Source organism: Nyctibius grandis, chromosome 8, assembly GCF_013368605.1.
Source record: "Nyctibius grandis isolate bNycGra1 chromosome 8, bNycGra1.pri, whole genome shotgun sequence".
Lineage (NCBI taxonomy): Eukaryota > Metazoa > Chordata > Aves > Nyctibiiformes > Nyctibiidae > Nyctibius > Nyctibius grandis.
Window position 1 is genome coordinate 25,173,561 of NC_090665.1, and position 27,975 is coordinate 25,201,535.

General features: G+C 39.2%; 1 protein-coding gene across 1 annotated transcript in view; it reads left to right on the forward strand.

Annotated features, from left to right (window-relative positions):
- The first annotated feature begins 289 nt into the window (after positions 1-289).
- PTPRC (protein tyrosine phosphatase receptor type C) overlaps positions 290-27,975 on the forward strand; it is a 71,357-nt gene continuing 43,671 nt past the window's right edge. The window contains exons 1-2 of the mRNA XM_068406615.1: positions 290-356; positions 1,197-1,199. Coding sequence (XP_068262716.1) covers positions 290-356; positions 1,197-1,199 — 70 coding nt within the window. The remainder of the gene's footprint in view (positions 357-1,196; positions 1,200-27,975) is intronic.

The following is a 27,975-nucleotide window of genomic DNA, read 5'->3' on the forward strand; positions in this document are numbered from 1 at the left end:
AAGAAAAACCCTCTTGACTTCCTGGAAACTGAAAGAATTTTTTTTGAAGAAGTAATTGTCTCTGACATCACTAAACTGCATAGTGAGTTTGCGAGTGGTTACTTTGGGGTAACGGAGGAAGCAACTCCTTCACAGATAAGCAGGCAGTGCAATGTACGTGCCTAGTTATTCTCCTTTTTGGTTCAAGTTTTGCTGAGAAATTATTTTGCAGACAGATAACACTTATTTTGCTTTCCAGAGAGAAACACATGCTGTTTCATAAGGATACTCCTGTTTTCCAGAAATAACCATGTTTTTGTGGCTTAAACTCTTAGCATTTGGCGTTGCATTTCTGAGACAGGATGCTTTTGTCAAAGGTAGGTAGCAACTGATATTTCTTTCTCTCATTTTTGATCCCTGAATGTCCTCTGTAAAGCAAATGAAAAGCTTTGTGAAATAATATCTTTGTTCAGAAACTAGAATACAGCTGTATGCAACGGTGTCAGAACCTAGATCAGGAAGATTGACACATAATGTACAAGGCTAAAATGTCTTCCGCATGGTAATACGTGAGAGTTATACGAACCATTAAAAAAAAAAAAGATTTGTAGTTGTATTTGAAAAAGATTACGTTTAGATCTCTTATATGAACCTATTCAATACAGTCTTTATGTTTGGTTTCATCTCACGATGCAGTACTTCATTTTCTGTGTTTAAATCCTTCAAGAAAAAAAATCTTCCCATCCATTTTAGCCACTCCCTGATCTCAGAGTCTGCTTACAGTTCCTCAAATTTTGATTTTTACTGCAGTGGGGTTAACAAAAAAATCTAAACATTGTAAGTTAATCTCTACAATTGGGAAATTACTTATTTCATATTAATCTTATAAAATGTAAATTATTTATTTTATAAAAACTGCCTCTTAAAGAGCCATCAGAATTTTGAATTGCCTAGTTTACATTACTGCAGGTGAATTTGTCACTTGATTTTTTTAATTTTATAAGAGAACGATAGAGCCCAAGAGGCTCATCTTGCAAAACATGCTAGATGTGACAGATAATGTGAGTAGCAAGAAAGGCAATTAATTTTGAGATAATACTTTATATGAAGACAAAAATGGATCTATGTTTAAGAAAATATTTTCTTTAAAAGAACATGCAGCGTTCTATGTATATGTACCTTCCATCAGTTTAGCTAGTTAATGTAACTGGGGATAGCTGGTGGCAGACAGAAAAGCTTTTCTCTAAAGTAATGTTCACCCTAAAAAGTGGCTTGAAACATATATTCTGAAATGTCAAAAAATTATATGTGGGGCTGAAACCTCTTTTCACATACATTGAATTTATGCGTGCTTCTATCATCATGTCACTATAGTAACTCAAGGTTTATACTGATGTAAGCCAGAAAATGATCTGCCTTTAGTTGATAACCAGCTAAGAGGAGCATTTGAAGCCTAAGCATTAGTTCTCTTGTCCTTCAAAGTCTCTGAATCTGGTTGGTAGCTGTTGGATATTATAAGAAAACAAGTGCATGCTATACTGTAGCAGAAAAGAACAAAATCTCTTGCTTTTCCTGTCCTTTTTTTTTTTTTTTTTTAATCTGCTGTCCTACTTTCCATTGTATAAGTCTTTTTGAGACTTCCCACTGCTCCGTTTTCTCCAGAAAGGGCAGGTTACTGTCTGCTCTCTCAGCCACCTCCACAGTCAGTCGATGTGTTAGCTAACAGAGAGGGCTGGAAGACAGAAAGAGGGGTAGCAGTGTTTTATTTCAAGTCATAGTTATTTTCTCCGTCCACACACAGTAGTCTAGCTCGAGCCAGTTCCTCTCTACATACTTTTACTAAACAGAAGAGCCTCAAAGAAATGATAACTTTTAACTCCTCTCTAGCACACTTAAAGCAATTATTAGTCTCATTCTGTAGTATCAAGTATTCAACCTCACAGACCTTGTTTTCACCATGTAGTTTGGCACAGAGATTGATTCTCCTGTCAGAGTGACAGAACCATTACGCTTCATCTTTGCCGTGTAGATTACTCTGCCTCATAGCTATGGGCACCTGGGCAGTCTTCTAGGGGGGAGTTTGTTAATGGAGAAGCAACATTTGCAAAAGATGATGTACACGTTGTTTTTATGGCAAGAACAATTTTCAGGCACTTCTGTTGGTTGGGCTTTGGGACTTTTTGTTATTACTATTATTGTTATTCTCCAAAAGCATATGGTACATAGTAATTTGAAGACCTAGCAGGAGAAATTTTAAGGTTGTCTGACTTCCACCACAAGCGTGGACATCCTATGAAACATCTCAAATTTCCTGTAATCACCAAGCCGCTTTTAAGAGCACCAAACTACATTAAAACAAACAAAAAAGTTAGAAATACCTAGAGCCTGCACAAAGGCCTTTTCACTATGTAAATCCCCCAAATAAAAGGCATGTATCCAGCTGGTTATCCAGGTAAGAAATAGAGGAGTAATGGTATTTGTGGATATACCTATACATACCAATACATGGTACTAATAAGCACCAAACTTGGAGTTCTATCTATCTTTGGAAACATTTGCACTGCTGAAACATCCCATTAAATTCATCAGTGTTTTGTGCACTATTTGTTTGTCTTTCATCTCTACCTACACAGAATGGCTAGCTTTACTAAAATCTTTAGTTGCCAGATGTATGCTTCTTAAAATCTTTAGTATAAGATTGATAACATAACACTTTCTAGTATCTAGGCTGTCTTCCCAATCAAAAAAGTTATGCTAACATACCTGATACAATGCATCAATGCCTGTTTGTGCAAAAACAAACAAATAACCCCCCCCCAAACAACCCAATTAAAAAAAACACAACAAAAGACAAAAAAAACCCAACCAACCAACCAAACAAAAAAACAACCGCAACACTTCACCCTCCCAACTCCCCACCCCCCCCCTAAAAAAAAAAAGGAGATAAAAACCTTTGCTTCCATTTAGAAAAAAGAAAAAGAAATGCTTGCAGGACAAGCACTTTTTTTTCCCATTAGATCATTAGTTTGGGTTCCTCCCCCACCCTCCACAAAAGTATTAGCAATTTGACAGCTTTCAAAAGTCTTCACCCACTTCTGAGCCACTTCCTTTGTTTCAGGAAACTAAATACTTGCTTGATAGTTTTCGGTGTGACTTTTTTATTTTCCAAGTTAAAAGTACCAAGCTTCAGCAGACACACGAAATCTGGGGCCATGCAGTCTCTGTGCCCAACAGCTGTGGAGGTTTCCACCTGGAAATATGTTTTCTTCACACAGACATCAGTGTCAGTATAGCTCATCCTATGGCTTTGACTTTCTGTGAAAAGGTTTTTCACAGGTTGGTCTATCCCTTTGGAAAGAGTCTGGCAGACCTAATTTTTAAGTAGCGGAACTCAGTAATATTGGTTCATTTTATGTGTAAGATAAAGGATAAGGGGAATTGCTCTGACAGGAGGATAGGTATTAAGGTAGAAGAAAGTGAAGTGAAGGCTTAAGAGCACTGCCTCTGTTTTCCTCTTATGGATGCCCCACTGCAGGTTCTGTTTAAGACTGTATAACATTTTTATTTTTTTTTTTTAGTGGTGCACTTAAGGCTTTCTGAAATACATACCCTGGAGTCCTGCACTCAGGGACCTCTTAATAATTTGAAAGAAACTGCCTGCTTTTCACATCTTGCACAGTTCCAAGTCTTTCTTCAAAATGAACTGAGGCAGAGAGTTTGTGTATACACAGAGGTGCAGGCAGTTCTGCTCACTTCCCGGGCTGGCCAGACACAAGCCACTTCTAAACTGGAAGCTGTTCAGTTTCGTTATGGTGTACCTAAGCCATCAGTAGGCCACACGTTAATTGGAGCATAGCAGCACAGTAGCATAGCCACATGGTTTCTGGACTAGAATAGCTACTAATTTGGGCCAAACGTGTAATTTTCGTTACCCGTTCACCTAGACCTCCACAAACATAATGAGCAGATGGCTGGGTTGTTGATGTGGTATATTGATTATAACTGCAGATAGGGCAAGAGACATTGGTTCTGGGCTAATCGGTCTTTCTTACATAGTATGGAAAAGACATTTACTAGTCATTCTGTATTCACTCACATCAGTATATTGACGTACTGAGAACGTTTTACCAGTATAGACCTAAAGCTGCCAAACTGCCATGCAGAGAACAGTTCTATAGAAAATCCGGCTCTTGGTGGCATGGTATGTTGGAGCCACTTCCTGTAGTTTTAGTTTTAATTTGGTGAACTTAACGTTTATATATTTAGGTTCTGAAGAACAAATCAACAGTGAGTGGGCTAGAAACATTGCATATAATGAGATAAGGGAGAAGAAGTGTGGGCAGGAAACAGGATGAAGTGACTTTTCAAAATGTTCTTAGTATCAGGAATCAAGCTCTGTTTTTCTGACTCCCGTGACCTACCTGCAGAACTGTCTGCCTCCCTGGGAACGTGTGTACGCATTAAACATGTAGGCAGTCTCCACAATGAAACTGTGAATGTATTGTATATAGTGCATGAAAATTATCCTGTTTTCTTTTGGTGTGCAGCTGTATTGGGGTATATACTGTACCATGCTGGGAGCAAGGAAAGGAGAACAGCAGGCCATGAAAATGTTCTGTTCTCTGTTTACATTCTTGATCTAGTTTTAAGAGTTAATATTCATAAGCATACATCTGGCCCACCAGGAAGGCAGAGCGAATTAACTCACAATGAGCTCTCTGCTGTCATGGCTTGACTTCGTACTCATTCAGCTACCTTGCTAAGAGTTAGCTTGACTGTCTCTTGCATTACCCTGTGTTTTGCAGCACAGACTTGCCCTGAGGCTTGCCACTGTCGTTCCCCTTCGTTTGACTGGCTGTTCCTCCCGTGCTGCCAGCCCAGGGGGTGGGGACCACAGGGGAGTGCAGCGTGGGGGTGGCTGCAGAGATGGCACCCATGACAGCACAGGAGTGAGAGGCACTGCAGGAAAGTGTCAGGTGCTGGGCAAGGTTTACTAGCATGAGTATAGCTCTTTGTGGCTGTGAGTGATGAACTCCTTTCAAACCCTAGCAAGAACGTGTGTGTTACAGGAAGGTAACAACTTAGATAGGGCTGGATTGGATGTCTGTGCCCTGCTTGGGACAGACATGCCCTTTGAGCTGGCTGCTGGGGCCGTGACTGCCAGCCCTGCCTGGGAGACAGTGATTGTCCTGAGCTCTGCTGCTTTCTGCATTGTGCGGAGATGTCCGTTATTCACATTTATTAATCTTCAATCGTATATAACTAGAAATCAAGGAGTTATTTCTTTCAGGCAAACTTACAATGTATAGAACATCCAAAACATTTTGGGGGGAATAGTTTACTCTTCAAAGCTCAGTTTAGGCCCTGAAGCACTTCTGTGCAAAAAATGGTAGAAAGTTTTAAAGTGACAAAACTCTGACTTTCTCCTGTAAATATCAAGATTAAAATAAGATACAGTTGTGAAATCTGTTTTTTTCTGTGCAACTTTACTGTTCTCTCAGACTGTTGTACTGTGTGTCCTGATGTATTTCCAGACTGTCCATGCACTTGCAAACGGATTTGTTCACCGGTGTTTCAGTAACTGCTACAGCATTTTATCTGTTTCTAGGCTTCTTTCCCTTTCAAGTAAAGCAGTTTGGGGCCTTCAGTGCCAGGATTTTAGAAACTAGCTGTGAGCACTTCAGTGCTAGCTTATATTATCCATAGTGTTGTATAGGTAACAGGATCCACTTCTTTTATTTTATACCACTGCTTTGCAGTACTGTTCTTCCAGTTATTCTGTGTCAGTGCCTCCTCGGCTAGCCTGCTTGCTTAGGTTTCTATTCTCTAGTTTCAAATACTCCTCTTAAAATCTGTCTGTTCTTCATTCATAATCCCACCACCCTGCACAGAGCTCTAGAGGTATCTTTTGTTGTGCATGAATGACTTTTTTTTGTTGTTGCAAAAATGTGGACTCCATGGAGCAATATTTTTAATTGCCTTTTGAAATACATTCTTTTCCTGACAAAAAGAGAAATAATCAAACTAGCTGTCTAATAGAAAAATGAAGCCATACAATGAAGCTTTCTGTACAACATATAAGGAAATAGCAGTTTGTTAAATGAAGCTTATATGTCCTGTATGAGCTGAAAGATTTTACACTGAGGGAAATGTGGTACAATACAGAGCCTCAGCTGAGATGGTACGAAAATATATGGCTAGTAAAGCCTTTTCAGGTAATCATATACATTGCAGAAGCTGTGAATGGAATATTTAAGATAGTATTAGTCCCTGAACTGTTTCTGGATGCTTGTGAGTTAAGACATAGGTAGGTGGAAAAAAAGGTAAGACAAATGGCAGAGCATAGTCAAGTTTATAGAATAAGATCTAAGAGACAGAAGTCAGCTGCAGTCTAGACTGTCTCAGACTCATGGCGTGAAGTGTTAAGTCATTTTCATTTCTTCAGGTCTCAGTTTCATCATCTGTTAAGTTGAAGGTAGGAACACTTACCTTGTTGCAAAATGTAGAGTCATAGTTCCTTAAATATTCAGAGGGATGCTTGTCTCTTGCGACCTGTAAACTACCACAAATTAATCTGAAGAAACTGGTTGTGCATTAGAGTATTTTGAATAGTGTATCTGAGCAAAGAAAATGAAAAGTATGAAACAAATGACTTGTGCATAAGTTTCTACCTTGTTCTCAGTCCTCAAGCACAGGTATTGTCAATGAGGAGCCAATATTTTTGTGCTAAGAACAACCCATACTGTGCTTAACTTCAGAAAATCTGAAATTCTCTAAAACAGGAACACATCGACTGTAGTCTCCATTTCAACCAATCTTGGGTGAAATAACTGAAGATGGTCAATGAGTCCTTGTGAGACACAAGAACAGGACTACCAGCTTTTTACTTCCAGTGTCTGCAGATGAGATGAGAAGGTGTGCTAAACGGACCATAGCTGCAAAAGGCTTCATGTTATAAAGTATCTTCCACGCTTAGGGGTAAATACAATAGTGAACCTATATAGTAAATTAGGTGTTTTAGGAGTCTCAGTGGTAGCATTTATAAACGTAAACCAACCATTCTAGAGAAATGCAGGCCAAGTTGACCCTGTCAACATATGATTTAAAATCATATGTTCACATAATCAAAAGGAAAGATGACCAATGATGCTACTGCAACAGTTTAGTTAATCTTCTTGAGGTAGACTTCTGATGTCTAAAATAAATGCAGAATCACGTGCATACATACCTTAGAGAAATTTTTTGTTTTAATGAGTTTTGGATAGAGTATCTGGAGGATTTCTTTATTCATATCACTCTTTTTTGGAAGAATTTAAATTATAGTGAAACATATATTTTAAAAATTATATGTAGTTTTTTTTCACTTGGTCCCTGGTGGCAGTGAGAGATTATTGCCCTAGGCCTCTTCTAAGCCATATAGAAGCTCCCTCATCCCCAAATAATGTGTGTGAATGTGCATGCCTGTGCCATGTATCTGTGTGTGTGAGTGCAAGTATAACATTTACGATACTTGAGACTGCTCAATAAGTACATGAAAATACTTGGCCTTGTTTGCAGTTTCATTAATGCTTCTGTGCTCAACTGTGCTCCCTCAACAGAACTGAAAGACTTTTCTACATCCTCCACACACCTGCAGTCTAGTGTGTTAGTCTGAAGTATGAAATGTGGTTGAGGTTTGAGGAAAAGATGTGAAACAGCAGTAAGAAATATGCGTTAGTACAACTTAGTAGCATTTCTGATTTTGCTGTCCTAGTCTGCTAATCAAATGACTTGGAAATAAATGTTTCTGAGAACCTCCCAGTACACCCACTCTCACTCTTAGAAAACGTTAGGAGTAATAACAGCTTAACCCGGTGTCAACTTGCATACTTACGGTTTAGAAGGTTTACAGTGGAATGGTGCTGAATACAAGGGAAGGCAGTTCAAGGAAATGAATGTGAGATCTATAAAGAGTTATTTATCCTTTATATTAATGGATCAAGGTTTTGTAATACTTAGAGGTTTTGTAATACTCAGAGGTGAAACTTTCATAAAATCCAATGATGTTTGGCCTCCTGAATTTAGCACTTTATACTTTTCTGAAGATTGGCCTTTTTGGCCATGAGGATTTTGAAGTGACAAAATAGATAAGTTTTAATATGTAGTAAGATAGTATTTATAGAGGCATACTGTTTATGGAAATCTCAGATACAGATGCCTTTTGAATCAACACAGGATGTATTAACTTAATTAGAAATCATAGAAGAGTTCAGGAGAAAAGGTCCCACAAAAATTCCAAGATTTGAGGATCAGATTATTCCAAAAGCTAATAAAAAAGCGACAGCTGCATTCGTCTTCCTGCTGTGATTAATGTGGAGTTTAAGGGCCTGCTAAAATGCAGTTTTGCACCACCATGAATAAACAGACAAGTGTTTGGCACAGTAGCTCATTTAAGTTTCTGTGTTAATGTTGGGAAGAGAACCATTTACAATGTGGAAGTGATTCTGCTCCAGAGATGTCACCAAGTGTGTTGTAATTGCAGGAGCATGTCTTAAATGGCAAGGGAAGGATTGCTTGCAAACCACAGCTTCTAAAGAACACTCTTCAATGAGCAATGAAGACATTTTAATAACACAGAGCATGTCAGATATGCCATTTTTGGCTGCTCTCTCTGCAGTTGATGCTCTCTGTTTCTCTTTGCAACAGAATTGCTGCTTACCTAAGTTTCACCTCAGTGGTGACATCAGTGGAAAGTCTGAAAAGACTTTCAAGTGACTTACTGGATTTATTTTATCTTTGTGATTTTTTTTTCTGTATTTTGCTGCATTTTATTTGGCTTTATATGAGAACAGGAAAATAAAGTGTCCCCCCCCTTTTTTTTTAACCTACTGGGGGTCTTCAAACTCAAAGTTCTGCTTTCCTGTTAGCTGCCCTGAGGAAGCTGTTTGGAGGAAACATCCCTAGTTATGACTGTAAGCTCCAAAACACTAGAGAACTGTTTTTTCATAGAAGAAAATGATCAGGTTTTCAGAAGACCTCCATATGTTGGTCACTGAGATGATGTGAAAAATTGGAGTGTGCAGCTGCAATTTAATCTTTTCTGAAACTTTTTCTGAGGTTGTGAATCCTGAACACTTGGAAAGTCAGGAAGGAGCTGCTCCTGTGTGTGTGTCACTGTCTGACCTGTGTGCACAGTAGGGCTAATGGCCACTGTCATGATCAAGCCAGGTGCTGTACAAACATAGGATGAAATATGATCTTCTCAAAGGGTTTATGATCTGATTCTGGACAGCATGGATATTTCTTAAAAGGGGATGGTATAGAGGCAAGAGGAAAGACAGATAAGGGAAAAAAATAGTAATAGCATATGTGCCCAGCCAAAGAGCTTGCATAGTCCCCTGTGCCATTTACTTCCTTTTCTGAGAAAAGTACATACAAATCTATTCAAAGCAGCATACAACTGAATATAAATCCAAAATAAACTCCCCTACATAGGTCCGTGTGTTGGAGGTCTCACATTGTGCTCTTATAACTTCTTTACATGGCAACACCTGATGCATTGTATTCCTGGAAGATAACTTGTAATGATAAAACTGCTGCAGGTGAAAACTTATGGTGCTCCAAAGCTCCTCTCTTGCTGTATAGAAACAATAAAAAATCAGGTCACATACAAAGGCACTATATTTATTTGCAATGATTATTTTCTCCAGCTGTTTAATCCTTTCATTCACATATTGCATTCTCTCACCAGTGGGTGAAATACAGTAAACAAACAACAGACTGTGTAGATGATGTGTTACAAACACACGCATTCACTCTCTTGTATGAGAGAGAATATAATCTCATCCCTCTGATTCTCGATTCTTGTAGCAGATACTCTACCTGTGGGAGATGAGCTAACGTGAACAGCATCATATACGAAAGAGAGGGACCACATTCTGTTCAGTTCAGAAAATTTTTATGTGGCGTTCATCATTCTCATAGCTAAGTGCTCATAAATAGTAATAACAATAATAAATTAATTTTGACCTGTAATTGACCTAACAGATTTATTTAGACTGAAAAAAAGTAACACTATAACTTTTATCTTGAAAAAAAAACATGGAGAAAGAAATCCAGAATTTATCTTCAGGGTTACAGAGGATGACATTGTGTTTCATGAATATCAGATGGTGAACTCTATAGACACAAGCTCTGGGAATTGCTTGCAATTAATTCAAATGTGACCTGGATCCATATTACAGTATGGAATATTTTTTGAAATATTTATAGAACTCTACAGAGGGGCTTTTCATTTTTGTGGAATTCGTTGTGATTAATTGGCTGAGTTGAAGTTCAGGGTCATAAGGACTTTTGGGTTCTAGATGGCTGCAAGTTTGTAAAGATTTTGTTATGAAATGCTAAGGGTTTGGAACTGCTGCATTTGCTATTACAGTAGTTGATCATAAGATACAGCTGTGAGTAGAGTCTTGAATGAAGCTGATGTGTAATAACTGTTTAATAATATTTTCTTTCTGTAAAATCTGAGCTCTGTCTGTTATGTCAGCTTGTCCTTGTGGCAATGTGCAACCATAGGTAAGGTATGTAACCCTACATCCTTTTTAAAAAAAATCACTTAAGATCTTTATGGTAGTCTTTGAAAAGCACTGCAATGATTGATAGAGTGATAAATCTTCTAATTTATGGCTGATGTCAGATCTTTACAGTGTTAGTGGATGCAATCCGTGTTTTTTTAGTGGAGTTTTCTGTAGTTATAAGAATTCACATTCAGAAACAAGTTCTGATCAGATATGAAGCCAAATGAGGGGAGATCAACGTTGTGGGACAAGGAGTCAGGATGTGGTGGTACAGCTGTTGCTACCCCAAAGCATCAGAGGAAGGATGATGAAACTGGTTTAAGAGAAGAGATTGGATGCTGGGACTGAGATGGTAGTGGGGAACAGAGCAGCTGAAAGGAGGGGGAGAGAGAAAGACAAGAAAAACTGATAGAGAGCCTTTACGTCATCCTGAGTGTCACCACTCCTGTGCTGTCAGCAAATATCTGCAAAACTCATTCATTAAAGTCTTCTAGCACTGTCCTGCTCAGAAGGTGAAAATATCCTAATGCTATCCGTACTCACTTAACCCCAAGGGGTGGATCTGAGCAAGGAGATAGGCACATCCCACTCCTGCTGGTAAAGGCTGAAGAGAGCAGCAATGCACCCTTTCATAGAGTTTCTGATTTTTTTTGAGGGTGGAGGATGTTTTTAAACACTAAGAAATCACATGTACAGAGTGACATGAAGGTTGTGAAGCTAAGTACCCAGTTTTCAGGAAGTAGCTTCATCTCTGTATCTTATGGCAGTTTTTACTGACACATACCATTTTTTTCACTACAGGATTCTCTTTATGTAGAGAATGAAAATATAGTCAGTGTATTATTATATCTGTGTTGCTCAATATATAGTTCAGGCCGTAGCTAAGTGCTACACACAAATGGATTTTCATATTTGTGATGACAAAATGATCCAAAGAGAAAATCAGTCTGATTCAGAAAGCTTAATCTGAGACAAGCACCATACACTTTAAAGTGCCTCTTTAGTTAATTTGCAGTTTTGAAAGTTCACCACTTTTATGTTTTTTAATAAATCTGTCACAGTTTAAAGCTGGGCTGGCTATTAACCAGGTGGCAGATGCTCTCTGTTAACCCTCTCCCCCCCCCTAAGGGAAAGGGAAAGGGAAAAGGGAGAGAGACTTATGGGTTGAAAAGTTAAAACAGTTTTAATAAACTATAATAATGAAAAAGAGTATAATAACAATAATAATAGAAATAATCAAATATATACAAATATATACAAATATATACAAATATATACAAAGCCAAGACTGAGAGCTTGGAAATCCTCCTCAGGCAGAGTTGCTCCCCCCAGTACAGGCAGAGGTGAAAAGGCAGTACCTCCCCCCAGCACGGGCAGAGGGGAAAATGCAATAGCTCCCAGATTGGTATAATTAAGATAAGAACCTGTTAAATGCAGACCAATTATAAATGACTGCTGTATGGAAAATCTAGTGTAAGCAGATTTTGTAGCATCATACAAGAATTCTGTGACAAGAGCTGAAATATAATCCTGTTACCTAAACCAGCATTTTACTACTTAGATGCGAGATCTCTTTTCTTTTTTGTGGTCCCCTGCCTCACTAACTCCGTGGCTCATGCACAGAATTAGCACTCCAGACAAAAGGTATCTTCACCGCACGCTCTGGAGCATTTCTGTGCTGGACCAAAAGAGCAGTCTGTGATCACAGAATGAAAGATCTCAGAGAACATTCATAAGTGTTAGGAAAGAAAAAAAACTAGGGCTTTGCACTGGCAACACAAGTCAGCGTTTGCCAATTCTTGAATAATTACCTTTGCTCTCCAGACAGTGTCTTTTGGAACAACTTATGTGTGTATGATTTCATTATAAAATAGTCATTGTACATTGTGGAAGTCACATGTATTTGCGACTTTCCGGGATGTAATTCTGTGCTGAAGTTCTTCTGGCAATGTTGTAAATAAAGCAAATCAAGCTTTTTCATAGCTACTCTTCCAATATCTGGAACAGAAATGAAGAACTAATACTGGGCTTCTGGTTTCTTGTGTGTTGATGTGCTTTGGTTTCTTTTTTTTTTTTTTTTTTTTGTTAAAGCACCTAGTGATGTCTAGTTAAACATTCAGTTCTTTGCAGTAGTGTAGTGCCAAACCTGCTGCATTCCTGCACCTCTTATTTCTGAGGATTACAATTGTTCCTATTGTATTTATGACCATGAAAGTGACTTGTATCGTGTTAGTGTTATCATTATTTTTGTATTGTTTTCAGTTATTGGTTCAAAATGGACATTACATTTGTTGTTGTTATTTGACAAAGGGCTTTAAACGTTGTTTTATGAGGCATTCCTGCTTCTTGCAAAAAGGAGTGAAACACTTTAAAGTAGATGCCACATTTAAAGTAGATCATGTGAATATTGATAACGCTAATAACAATCTCCTCTAGATCTGTGTGATGTCAGGAAATGCGGAATTACAATTTTCAGAACATGTTAAGTTTCAGTTTTGACCAAGGGCAGTATAATTCCCATTTAGTGGAGCATAGGATTGAGATGGAAGTAGTAGGAAGATCCTACTGAAAAACCATTGCATTGTATCTGTTTTGAGCTGTAGCCTTTGTTTTTATATCCTTAATCAGCACCAACACTTGCAAAGTGCATGTTGGTAGGAAACTTAAGTGCAAAATACTGTTTGATATCTTTGCTCAGATGTGAGAGACGTTTGAGAAGAAAAAAGAAAACTGATTTGTCGATTGTTTCAAGTCTTTCAAAGTTAAGATGTCAAGCAAATTTTGTGTTACCACTCTAATGCCAAGATAAGAATTAAGTAATGAAAGAAAATATTTTGGTCTCTTTGGGTCATGTTAGGATTCCTGCAGCACAAACGGATTTCAGTCAAGTTTCTTTGTATTGTTGCTGGAGAAGCTGACAGATTTTTTTTTTGATGGGTATATTGGACTTCTTGAAGATCACTTAGGCTCCTAAATCCCTTTTATGTTTTGGAAATTTTGGCCTTTGAAACGGCTTACAAGGAATGTGCTGACATATTGATAACTTACAGTAGTAAATGCAGTCCTGATGCTGAAACAAAGAGCATGCTTTTTTTTCCAGTAAATCAGGGGGTTTCTTTCCTGTGTAAGGAGTAAATAAGTACTGAAGGCACAATCACCATTTTACATGTTAGTCTAAAGAGGATGAAAACCTAATGGCTTATCTCCATCATTTCTTCAGTAGTAGCATGAAGAAAGCCTTTTTTTTTTTTTTAAAAAAAAAAAAAAAGAAAAAAGAAAAACTAGCACTTGGTGTCCCGTGCTCCCTAGTTGACCTCATACTTTCTGATAGCCACCAGAACTAGTGCAGAGCTTAGCCCTGCTGACTAGTTAGCCACGACCGACTGATTTGCTGCTTGGTCCCTTGTCTCCTGTCACCAACTCCAAAGCCAGGGAGGAGCTGGATTGGGGGCCCACAGTGGAAAAAGCTGCAGAATCTGATAAGATTGTAATTCTGAGCACACTTATAGTCATGGAAATAATGTCCTTCGTTTTCTTAGTGATTATATCTGATTCATTTTGAGGGAAAAGCACTGTCACTCTTGAACTGATTCATCAAGATAGGTAGCATCTTTGTCTCTAGATGAGTATGGAAAATTACCTGACCTTTGATGGATATTTTGATAAAAGCAGACACACAGGCCTAGGCTGAGTTTCCAGGAAGTGTAGGCAGAATACTATCATTCTTCCACTTACAACAAAGATTAAAGGCAATTCTTAAAGGGGAGGGGGAGGAATTCTTGCTAAGAGAAGTCGCTGAGAATCTCTCTCTTCTCTAGAGAGTAAGCAATTGTGCAGAACAAATGCAGAGGGGGAAGAAGCAATGTCTAATTAGGAAAAATACATTCTTTTGCTAGTCAGGAAGGCATTTCATTCATATCTTATTAATGATTAGACCTGCACTACTGAAATGATTATAGCATCCCTTCAGAAAATTCTTACCTGGAGCAGCTTTCAAACTATGTTTGTGAGAGTTTTGCCTGAGGAAAAATAGCTTGTCTTTAAAATAAATGTTACTAAGATTTTAGAAATTTTACTTATGAAAATCTGTGCCTTTGAGAAAGCACAGAGTTATTCATTAGTTTAAATTTGAGCCAACTTCAGTGGGATTCTTTATAGCGAAAGAAAAATACATCACTATCAGGTTAGACACACAAGACTTGATCCCTTAGCCACCATACAGCCACCTTTCAGGATTCCCAAACCATTAATGGGATGATAGTTCTTTATAGCATGTGGTTTTGTGTATGTAAGTAGAAATACAATAACTCTTCCAAATTGCCAAATGGTTTAGAATAGATTTCTGCATTCAGGAATATACCTGAACCTTGATTATTTCATATACATATAGGTGGTTTTGAGTGAAACATAATGTCAGTGACTATCATTTTTATCTTCTAGGTGAGACAAAGAAATGTAATTTCCTTAAAACAACCATGGAACATTTTTCATTACAATATTACCTTGCAAAATATTGGTGTCATTAGAGATAAAAGTGTGTTTTTGGAGAAATCAGACCATATATTTATTTTAGTAAGTGCTTCTAAACATCAGTTATTAAAGGAAATGCAAAATAAAAGAGCCTTGGGACACCTGTTCATCATAGCAAATTGTCACCTTGTAGGGCTGATATAAAATATTTCTGCTTCATAAATGGACTTCAATGCACCTTCATAAATATCTTGCTGTTACACAGAGCTCAGAACATTTTAGCAAAGAAAAGTCATTAATTCCCAGGTTAAATGGAAACAGATCCAGAGAACTGACTTCTAAAAGGTCAGCTGGAGCGTTGCTGGACAAAAGAAATACTCTGAAACTTTTGCTGAGTAAGAGGAAAAAAAAAAAAGAAAAAGGAGGGGAAATGAAGACACAAGAGAGAACATTTTTGAATTCAAACTTTTAAGTTGTTTATTTGTGACTTGTTTTAGAAAGGAAGTCACATATTTTGTAGCAAACTCAAGCAAAAAGTCATATTGAACAATGAAAAACAAGAGGAGAGTGTAACATTGATTATTGTGTGAAATAAACCATTTATTTAATGAATCCTGTTAGTCAATTGGCAAAGTCGTAGGAGGGCTGTGTATCACCTCAGCTGGTTGCAGAAATCCAGGGTTAACCTTCTGCATAAAGTACTTGTCACCCTAGCAAAAGGGTGGACACAAGAACTTAATCTGATATTGAGCAAAGACTAGTGGAGGGTATTAATCCATCTTCCTGGGAGAAGATTGTTGCCAGCTTCAAAAGAAAATTTCAGCCTACTTCCAGGCATGAGTATAAAACTGAAGCACAAATAAAAGGGTTGCTTGGACAATTGGATAAGATCCAAGGGTGGCACCTTTCAGATGTTCTGGAGCATGAGCAAGAGTAAATCAAGAGCAGGGAAATAACAATAATGCACTAGTAATTTTGCAGCAGGGGTCAGTACATTTAGCAGCTGCATTTAATTTTATGATCTGGAATTATTGTGGTATGGCAGGAGGCAAATGCAAATGAGAATTAACATGTTCAGGACAACAACGATAGGTCTTAGTGATTTCTATAAAAGTTGCCATTTCCTCTCCTTGTAAAGGAAATCCAAATTAAAAATCAAAACAGTTCAGCTGTGCTGGTGATGCAGACTCCTGATCTGTGTCTTAGGTCAGAGTGACACATCTTTTTGAGTCCTGTTTCACTCTGTGCGCACATAATAACGTTTTCGCTGGAGATGGAAGGTGTTGCAGAGTGCGTGTGGTTGTGGTGTTGATGCAGGCATAGATGAGAAGTCTCACTACAGGAAATGTGATCATTAGGGAAATGATCTGTCATGAAGTTCATTGTAAAGCCACATTTCAGAACAAAAAAGTGCTTCAAAGCTTTTAGCTCAAAAACAAACTCAAAACCAAATCCCTATGACTTCTCGTACTGAGACAGGAGATTTCACTCATAATGAAGAACCCTGGGAATGATTGATAGTGTGTGATGCTGAGTATTTGAAGTGTTGGATGTTGGTTTCTTGTCTGCAGATTCCATCTAGAAGCTTCACAGTGCAGTTGCTGGAGGAGAAACCAGTTCGATTGCAAATAGATCCTAGCTTGGTCTCTCTGCCCGTTGTCTTTATGGTACACTCGCTTTTCATATGCCTGCTGTTGTTATAATATCCGAAATGCTTTCTGAATTTCAGTTCTTTGATGATTCCTTACTAAAAATAATTAATGTCCAGTGTTTACGTGTTTTAAATATTTCTTTTGATGCATTTATTAACGTAATGATCAAATTGGCCAGCACCAGCCCACCTCATGCCTTCTTCATAGGTGAAGCCTTGCTGCAGAGAAAATAGAGGAAATCAAAAAGATTCCTTAGAGTTTCTCAAGTCAGATAGGAGTTGTCTGCATGCTACAGAAAAAAAGGAGGTTTAAAGACCATACGGTACATATTCTCCATATCTGGGGGGATTCAAAGGATTCTCTGGAGATGCAAGGGTTATTCATTGTCTGCAAAACCCAATTCCTGCCGCTTTCTTGGCTTACAAGGCCAGAGGCATTTCAAGGACACATCCAGGTCCATTGCAGTAGATTTGTACTGTCAGCAGACTAATTAATCAGACTGAACTTTCTGTATTTCTTATATAAATATATCTTTAATCCAGGGTAGAAACCCTTATTTTCAATGGCACTTGTGATCCGTCTATCAGGGCAACTTTATTGAAATCAACCAATTTTTTGCTGTTCTCTAATTCTTTTAATTCTGTTAAGCAGCCAGAAATAATTATTTGTTGTGTTTTTTTTTATTATTTAAATTAAAGAAAGCGTTTGTATTCATAGGAATCTTTTTCAAAAACTTAATAATGCAAGCTATGAAATAAAAAAATCCTTGAAAAATTATGAGGTCGATAAGAAATATGATGTGAAATGCCTGAGTGCAAATGTCTTTGCATCTCTTCTGCAGGTAGTAATATGCTCTAAGCTGCCCCTTGCAGCCTTGGCCTTCTGACTGTTCGGGGGACATCCTGACACATGTTGCTGCTCCCTTCTCTCCTGCAGATTTAGGCTTCCTTCATGTAGCAACCAGAGTATGGCAGATGGAGGTGTTTCCCCTTTGGTGTCTGGTATGCTTGATCTGGACCTGTAATCTTGGAAGTGTTTTCAAGTTTGTTGGTATAGAGATAGTAATTCATTTCTATTGATGCATTAAGGATAAAATCTGGTGCCACTTGGATGCCTCTTATCATAATGTGTCCAAACCTGTTAGGCAATGTATAATTCTAGGAATTGCATGCTCTCATTACAGTAAGTCACCACTTTTTGTCTAAATACAGACTTAGTTTAATATCATGTTGTAACTGACACTTTTTTGGAGAAGAATATATTCTCCTTTAAGAAAAGCACAGGTAACAATGTGCAGATGTGGTAATTTGTTTTTACCTCTGTCAATTTTAAAGTTGGTGTGAACAATCTTCCTCTGTTTCATTCCCAGTGCTTTGGAAGTACACAGTAATCGAGTTTGTATTCTTTGTGAGGACAAGGCACACATTCGTAGAGTCTCACTGCGAATGCTACTAAGTTAGACTGGAAAACAGGCATACAAAGAAACAAAGTTAATTCACTCGTTTGTATCAAGCTCCCAGTATACCTAACCAAGGAGTCCTTGCACAGTTAAGGCCTTGGTAGAGATTTACCGTGAAAAGCTCCTGTCTTACAACTAGGTATTTGGAGTTAGTCTTACAAAAATCTATGCATACTTGGCATTAGAAAGTGAGAGATGTGAGGACGTTATATAAATGTAATGTCTTGCAAATAAATATGCTATCTTCTAGATATAATTTAAACAGAGTAAAAGTTACATTTTCTCTGAAACCTCCAGTGCTATTTCTGCAGAATATGAGCACTAGTGTTCTCTGGGACAAGTGTTGTTTGGAAGTTAGCTCTAGAAGAAAGCATTTCAGAATGAACTGAAAAAAAAATATTAAAAAAAACCCTGAAATCATAGAACCTATAAGGAAAACATGTTAACACAGTGTGTAGGTGTGTGCCTGAGCCTAAATGGAGAGGGAGCAGTAAAGCAGGAGAAAAAAATATAAACTGGGTTATGAGTGTTTAGATACTAGAGGTGGAAATTCATCTGAAGTGATGCTAGCTAAAGATAATATCAACTGCCATAAGTAAAATTCAAAGTAATTATTTCCAAAATGAAGAAGACATTACTTCAGGAAATAACATAAACCATTATAAATTAATAAATTATACCAATGTATGAGAAAAGCTGTGAATAACTCAATGGGTCTGCTAGATTATTAAAAAGCAATAACAACAATCAAATAGAAGACTAAAGCTGCCCTTTTACAAAGTTTTCATGCAGCTGGCCGTGGAGAGATTCCTATTCACTGCTTGAAAATATGAGGCAGTGTTAGAAACCAGGGTTGGCTATAATCTGTTAGTGGTGTGGGAAAGGGGGCACAGCAGTGTAACAGCACGGGGTGTTTGCTTCTGTGAGTGGTGGGGAAGAGAAGAAATGGGACCTGTTGCCTTTTTTTTTTTTTTTTTTTTGACGCTAGATTTTCTTTTAGGAAAGAACTCTGCATAAAGCTTGTGAATGTTGTCTTTAGGAAGTAAGCTTCAGAGCTGAATGATGTGGGATTCACACAAAATTTCTTGAGCGACTTATGAATACGAACTTACAATAAAAAGTAAAAAACAACTCCCCAAGTACCAGGTGCTATGGTGGAGGTAGTTGGGGTACTACAGTAATCATCTTTTTAAAGGTGGCGCTTTGGACTTTAGTTCAATGAACCTTCAGTAGTTAAAGAATACTTGAAATAGCAATAGTAGAACTATATAGGGAAAAAGTACTTTGGATGTTTGTACTGGGCAACTCAGATCATCCTAGGACGATCACTGGATTTTCTGTGTACAGTGTAATGCTTATGTAGGGTAAACTACAAACTTAGTCTTATTTCTTAGATATTAGCTGTCTCATACTGTGATGTACCATGAAGCTTGTGTCATTGTAGAGGCTGCTTGTGTAGTGCTTTGTAGCTAAAAAAGCATGCTAAAAATGAAAGATGAGTCATTAGGGCATCTACACTTTCTGGTAGTTTAGTTTTACAAAATTCTGTTTTCAAACGATGTAGGCTGAAGTGTTAGTAATTTTGTGCATTGCTACTATTCACCTTACCTCAGTGAGGAAGTTTACTCATTTGCGGGTTGACAGCCAGCCTTGCCATGGGAACGGGAAGGCACTTGGCTACAATGCAAGCTGAGAGCTGGTTTGCTAAGTACAGACCAGTGCTCTACAAAATAGAGATAAAATTAAGGCACCCACATCCTGTGACACCATATAGTTCTTTCAGGCTGCCATTTACCAGGAAACTGAAAGAAGTCCATTAGTTCCAAACACTGTTAAACACCAAAATGCTTGAAAAGTTATGCTTGATTTCCCTTATACTCTGTACTGTTGAAAGTGTGCCTTGTAAGCTAGACCTTCAGCTGATGCAACTCAGCCTCTTCCTGGTGGTGTCATAGGAAGAGCAAGAAAGCTCTGGCTACTTGTCTGCCATATTAGTTTTGCAGGTCAGCATGAGTACACTCCTGTAATTTGTAGCTGACACAACTCTTCTTGTACATCTATAACCATTTGCTGTTAGTTCATGTGTCTGTTTCTTATCCTTGTTTCAAAAAATGTTAAACATGCAGCCTTAAATTATTAAAAAAATTCAACTATGTTCTATTTCTGGAATATGTATACATTTCAGATGAAGTGATAGACTAGGTAGAAATGGACATTTTCTTTTTATTCTTGTGTTTGTCAGGAATAATGGTAGGAACTTAAATTTTTATTTATCTTTAGCAATAAACTATTAAATGGAGCTGAGTCTATTTTGGAAATTCCTCTGAAATGAGTAGGTTATCATCTGAAAAGAAACATAAATTTTCATTAAGCTTGCTAGTTTACCTGAAGTCAAACAGTATTCCTTCAGTGAAATCTGGTCAAGACTTGGAAGATAAACATAGTAGCATGGTCACATGTCACAGGCTTGCTGGGCAAGCAGATCTAAATTACTGTCTCTGTAGAAGACTAAACCAGTCTCTTTGTTCTTGTCACCTCTGAATCTCAGAATTTCCAATTGAGTTGGCAGAGAGAGAACAAATTGTCAAGGCGTCCCAAAACAGGCAACCTATAAGGCAGTTCTGAAGCAACTGCAAGTTCATAGTGAAACTCTGGTGTAAGAACAGGTCAGTGTTTAGGCTATGGAGACTGAAACGCATCTTTTAGATGGGGATATTTGTGCTGTGGAGGCATCATCAGAGTCATGGACCAGTTTCCTGGAGCGTGACATAAGCAGATGCATGACGATAAGATAATGAACAGAGCCAGGCAGGAAGGGATCAGTCCCGTGAACACGGGACCATTGCGGTTTAGAGGTTGGCTGCTGAAACTGCTTCAGAAGAAGCAGAGAATTAGGAACTTCTAACCATAGCGGGGGAGTGGAGGGGGGAGGGGGGAGGAGGCAAGAAGTAGCCAATGACATACGGCTTTTGCAATTTTAGGCTTCCCAGCAGAAAGTAGCATTGTCTGGCGCATATGCAGAAAGTAGTGGAGCCCTGCAGGACCTGCAGCTAGCCCCAAACCCCCCCTCTTAGCCCATTAGTGTATCAGCACTGCATCATCAGCTGTTTTGTCAGCATTAATGCAGAGCCTAGGAAGGAACACATGAAGACGTTTTGTTGAACAAAGTTACTACTAGAGGCCAAACACATTTAACAACAGTTTTGTTACTTTTAAGTGTTCAGATAGCTCTTCCTAGTGAGGTGATGGATTGCAGTGGTTTTATTTACTTTATGTGATATCTCTATATCTCTGCCAAACCAGCATACGAAGAGTAAGCGAAACTTCAGGCTGACTAATGGGTAAACACCAACATTGACCTCTCAGTTTTGTCCCCTAAGGTCCAAAGGCAGAAACTTAACAAGACAATGGGAACCCTCCCATGGTTAAGCCACTCAAATCTAAACTGGAGATGATTTGTACTGAAATGGGACTTTGACCATGTGACTGATTAACTGTAATGACTCATAGCCAAAAAGGATGTGACTACAGGGTACAGAGAGGCCCCTGAACAAGCAGTAACACAACTAGCTGCAGAAGCAGGATTTTTACAACCACATTTGGTAGTGTAGTGCCAAAGCTCATTAACATTGATGCAGTAAAAGATGACTTTCATTAGCAATTGCCAAAAACTTAAAACTGAAAGACAAAACACGCTTAGCCATTAAGCCATTTTAGCATTATGGACCTTTGCACAAGTAAAAGCACCTGCACTCCTGGCTGGAGAGCAGATGCTCTGGCAAGAGGCCCACATTCCTCATGTAATGTAAACCCTTGTTCACAGGGAGAAAGCCATGGTCAAATAGATTGTAACTGATCTAATTTGAGAAGTTCCCCATGATACCAAGTGCAGTGGCATCCCACTCAGCCATCAGCAACTCACCTCTGCAGACCCAGCTCCTCCGCTACAGCCAGTTTCCCGGTCACCCATGATGGGCAGTTGAGCAGGGGGATGTCAGCTCATGTAGGAGATGTTGGGGACCTCAGTGCCATTTCGTGCATTCTTTGGAGAATGCTTTTGTAAAAGTTCCATTTCCATTTATCAGATGAACTGTATTTCTTTGGGGCAGTTATCTGCTCCAGACATCTGCCAAAATGAATTGACAGCCTTTAATTCAGTTGTGTTTCATACCATCTGCTGTGGCCTAGAAGACTACTCATCCCCTAACAGAAACACAGTATGTCCTGGGTAGGGAGTTTCATTCTCTGATCACTGTGTTCCTTATTTTCTTGGGAGTTTACTAGTCTTTGTAAAGGTTTTCTTTGGCCCTGTCAAACTAAAGAAGGCTGCTTAAAAAGGCTGCTAAAGAAGGCTGGTTTCCTGCCTTATCTTTCACTACACTATTTCAGGTTGCTTTACACCATCATCGCTGCAGGTGCTGTTGGTCTGTCCTTAATTTCTTTGTGTCTTGGTTATGTAAATGTACATAAAGAGCATAATTTATTTCCAAAAGGAAAGACAGACATCGCATTGTGTTAACAATGCACAACTGGTTGATTTTGCAGCAGACGTTACAATGGGCAGAGCATCATGCATTCTTGACCATGGAATTTCCTACAAAACAATCTTGTGCAGCAAAGTGGGAATCCAGAAGCTAGAATTTTACTTTTTAATAGATTTTTCAAAGTTTTTTGGATGTGAGGGTAATCTTGAAAATCCGAACTGAAATGCTGCAGCCTGTTTGAGTCTTTGGGTATAGTGGTCTCAAATGCCTTGCTAATGTTGGGCACCATTATAAATTGTCTTTCATAATTTTAATATGAATGAAACTGCCTTGAGATTTTTGGTTTGTAATATGAAAAATTATAAAAACAGACAAATTGACACAGAGTTTGGCTGTGGGTGCTGTAGATTGTGCAGGGTTTTGATCATAGTTCTGTTTATCCAAGTACTCCTAACAGCATACATGTCGGTGCAGACCAGCCCATGGAAAGCCGGGTGATTCCACACTGGAGCTGGTCTACATGCACCGAGTGGCAGGCAGAGAAAGGCTCACGTGCCTTCCGAAGCCAGCAGAGCTGAATGCTGAATTAAGCACTGTCAGTCCCCACTTCCTATTTGTATTTGTTGCTGGGGTGATATTAGGGATCAGTTACATGCTTATATGTCAAACTCTCTAACAGTCCTGATTCAGAACATTATCTTGATTCAAACTATGGGCTTAATTCCTACTGAAGGCAACAATGAATTTGTGTGCAGAAGTACTTTCTTGAACACTAGCAGAACTTTCTGTCTTATCTGGTTTGTTCATATTGTCAAATTTGTGCGGCATATGTATGAAATGCTGTATAGGTGCTAAATAATATCTCTGAGTGTCTCAATCTACACAACTGAAAAATTTCTGATATATTCCCTTAGTTAAAAGTGAAAGAGCAGTTAATTTTACCAGGTCACATGGTCATAAATTAATCAGCATTTAAACCAAATGCTGTTAAAGTATAGACCTTGAAAGAATAAAATCTTACCCACATTTGGTAAAAAGAAGGGTAAAAGTTTATCACTTTGATAAAAAGAAGGCGGAGTTGCTGAATGCCTTCTTTGCCTCTGTCTATACTGTTGGAAGCTGTCCTGAGGAGCCCTGGACCCCTGCGGCCTCAGAAGAAGTCAGGATAGAGGAGGAATCTGTCTTGGTTGATGAGGGCTGGGTCAGGGACCAATTAAGCAACCTGGATGTCCATAAATCCATGGGCCCTGATGGGATGCATCCGCGGGTGCTGAGGGAGCTGGCGGAAGTCATTGCTAGGCCACTCTCCATCATCTTTGCTAAGTCATGGGCAACAGGAGAGGTGCCTGAGGACTGGAGGAAAGCGAATGTCACTCCAGTCTTCAAAAAGGGCAGGAAGGAGGACCCGGGTAACTATAGACCGGTCAGCCTCACCTCCATCCCCGGAAAGGTGATGGAGCAACTTGTTCTTGGTGCTGTCTCTAGGCACATCAAGGATAGGGGGATCATTAGGGGCAGTCAACATGGCTTCACCAACGGGAAGTCTTGCTCAACCAACTTGATAGCCTTTTATGAGGATGTTACCCGGTGGATAGATGATGGTAAAGCTGTGGATGTGGTCTATCTCGATTTCAGTAAAGCGTTTGACACTGTCTCCCACAGCATCCTCGCAGCTAAACTGAGGAAGTGTGGTCTGGATGATCGGGTAGTGAGGTGGATTGTGAACTGGCTGAAGGAAAGAAGCCAGAGAGTAGTGGTCAGCGGGACAGAGTCCAGTTGGAGGTCTGTGTCTAGCGGAGTTCCGCAAGGGTCGGTTCTGGGACCAGTTCTATTCAATATATTCATTAATGACTTGGATGAGGGATTAGAGTGCGCTGTCAGCAAGTTCGCTGATGACACAAAACTGGGAGGAGTGGCTGAGATGCCGGAAGGCTGCGCAGCCATTCAGAGAGACCTGGACAGGCTGGAGAGTTGGGCGGGGAGAAATTTAATGAAATATAACAAGGGCAAGTGTAGAGTCCTGCATATGGGCAAGAACAACCCCATGTACCAGTACAAGTTGGGGACAGAGCTGTTGGAGACCAGCGTAGGGGAAAGGGACCTGGGGGTCCTAGTGGACAACAGGATGACCATGAGCCAGCAGTGTGCCCTTGTGGCCAAGAAGGCCAATGGCATCCTGGGGTGTATTAGAAGGGGTGTGGTCAGCAGGTCGAGAGAGGTTCTCCTCCCCCTCTACTCTGCCCTGGTGAGGCCGCATCTGGAGTATTGTGTCCAGTTCTGGGCCTCTCAGTTCAAGAAGGACAGGGAACTGCTAGAGAGAGTCCAGCGCAGAGCCACGAAGATGATTAAGGGGGTGGAACATCTCCCTTATGAGGAGAGGCTGAGGGAGCTGGGTCTCTTTAGCTTAGAGAAGAGGAGACTGAGGGGTGACCTCATTAATGTTTATAAATATGTAAAGGGCAAGTGTCAAGAGGACGGAGCCAGGCTCTTCTCAGTGACATCCCTTGACAGGACAAGGGGCAATGGGTGCAAGCTGGAGCACAGGAGGTTCCACTTAAATTTGAGGAAAAACTTCTTTACTGTAAGGGTGACTGAACACTGGAACAGGCTGCCCAGAGAGGTTGTGGAGTCTCCTTCTCTGGAGACATTCAAAACCCGCCTGGACGCGTTCCTGTGTGATATGGTCTAGGCAATCCTGCCCTGGCAGGGGGATTGGACTAGATGATCTTTCGAGGTCCCTTCCAATCCCTAACATTCTGTGATTCTGTGATTCTGTGATTTGCACATACCGTGTCTCTCTGCTTCAGCTTTTCCATCTGTCCTCACAGAAGACATTACACATGCTACTTTCAAACTGCTCTATCCATGTTTATGTGTGTATACAAACTGATACTTGTTTTACAGATCAAATCGAGTTTCTGACCTCCCACTTCCAAGTGGGAGTTATTCTTGCTGTTGTCATAAGATGTGTAATGCCACTATATACACCTGTCATATTATTAGACACCAGAAATATTTACAGGTCTGCTGAATTTCCTGGCTTGTGTGTTGCTGTGCCTGTATAAAGAATGTAAAATTATCTGGAGCATGAAGTTGGATGTTCTCTTAGCTTTGGCCTGAGGGCTTTCCCTGAGTCCCTATACTTTGAAAGGTCCATAAAATTCTTTTCCTAAATAAGTTCTTGTCTAGAATCTTTATCTAGTATCTTTGATTTTATCTTTCTTTTCCAGACTGCTCATTTAATATTTTTAAAATAAAAAAAATATAATAAAAAATGGAAAAAAAATGAAAATATTTATGAAATGCTAATGAAAATTGCTTGCCACATACAAAAAATGGAAGCATAGACGGTTTATGTTCCTTTTGCCTTGGATTATTTAAAGCGATACTGAAATTAGTCTTGTTCAAATCCTGAGGAACATGAGCTTTAGATTTCTCAGATTCTTTGCTGGAATATGGGGCACCACAGTCCGGTGAGCACAGTGGAGCCCTTCCATTCTGAGCCTTTATTTTCATTTCCTGAAATGTTCAGCATACACTGTCTTTTAGAAAAGAATGGTCAGCACAGGATTTAAAGCAAAATCAGACAAACTGTTTTCACCTCTTTTTGCTTATGGTTATCAGATTGTTAGTTAAAGTCAGGGCTCACATCTCATGTTTATTATAATGGAAATGGCAAATAGAGACAAAAAGGACACACTTAAAATGCAGGTAACTGCCCAGAGTTGGGCACCAAAATTGATGGTGTGCTTTTCAAAAGAAAAACAAAGAAGGAAGGGGGACTGAGAAACCACTTTCACTCAAAGTTTTTATTGAATTCAGGAGGAGTTGTTGCGTGCTCAGCTCTCTTCTGAAATCTGTTCATCGTTTCTTCTGGCATGACATGAAGTACAGGTCCCTCCTCAATAGTGCTGGCTCAGCTTCCCTAAAGGGGCAGAGCCCAGGTTTGCAATCCAGATTTTTGAGATAGTAAGAGGCTTTTGTATGTTTGTGCATGGCATTCTGGGGAGCCTTGAGTTCTAAGAGTTTCTCTCTTTGCAGCCCTATAACTGTTCCTGTTTATGCAATCAGGTGGGTGTGAGCATATTTTTTTTTTATAGCACTTTCAGATCCCTTGTCTGCAAACTTGATAATTTTTAATGAATTTCTAATTGCAATATGCCAGTTTAATAGGATAGTGCCATTATCTCTACTTTTCAGGGGATGTTACAGAGGCACAGAAATGGAGGGTATGTCTGACTACTCACACAGTAGTAAAATGTGGAATCCCTGGGTAGGGCTTGGTCACTGTCCCAACTTTCCTCATGCTGGCTGAGTACCAGATGGATTTCAGGTTATATGTCAAATATAGGAAATTTTGATGTAAATGCTAGTAGTTTTTGCTTTTCAATAAAAATGAATGATTCCATGTTAGTTTATATAGGAAATATATATAAATAATTTTTAATGGTCCATTTTTCTAAAAGAATTTGATATGCTTCACTGGATGATTTACTTTTCAAATGGTTTTTTGCATGAGTAATGGTGGTAGAATCTGACTCTTATATGATGCTTCCTATCAACAATTTGTGGGTATATTTTACTGTGTTTTAAATTGTACCCTAAGAAGTATACAGTTGATTTAGCTGTTGATCAGTGAATAGTTTTGTCACAATATTTATGAACAACAAAAACGTTATTCGGTAGCCTGTTTGAGGAATGATATTCAATTCTGATCATTTCTGGCCTGAATGTCCAGAGGGGAACAAAAAAATGGATAGTAACCCAAGTAAAATCACTCTCCCTTGAAACAAAGAGAGTTTGCTGGCTGCAGCTGGCAGCCCCTGGGAGGGCGAGGAAGCCGCCCAGCAGGCAGAGTTGGTATGAGAATGTTCTCCACTGAGCTGGCTGATTTTTTCTTTCCCTCTGTACTCTCTATACTTTTAAGAAACAGAAGCTAGATGTCTATCAGCCAGTGCCAGTTAGGATCTTCTCTTAATGCTGGAAGAAATCTGGGTCATGGGGGATACTAAGACTAGCAGGGTAGTTTAGAGCATTGCTGCTTGGAGATGTGAGTCTGGGACTTGTGGCTTATGGGGCACAGGGACTGCTGAGCATCCTGTGAAGCTCAGAGCAAGAAGCTGTAGAAATACAAATGAAAGATCACTGGAAAATGGAGTTTTTGTGCATATCTTTATTCTGATTTGTGCCTTTCTGCTGTAGTTAAGGATCTTCAAAGGCTAGGGCTGTGCAGGTGGAGTAACAGTGCCCAGTAAAACCCAGCGCTGAGCCACTGGAGATTCAGAGCAATGGCCCGTGCGTTACTCTGCTGTGGAATAAAGCAGCTAGTTTTCTTTAAGCCTGAACTGCACAATCATCAGAGAATTCAATTAAAC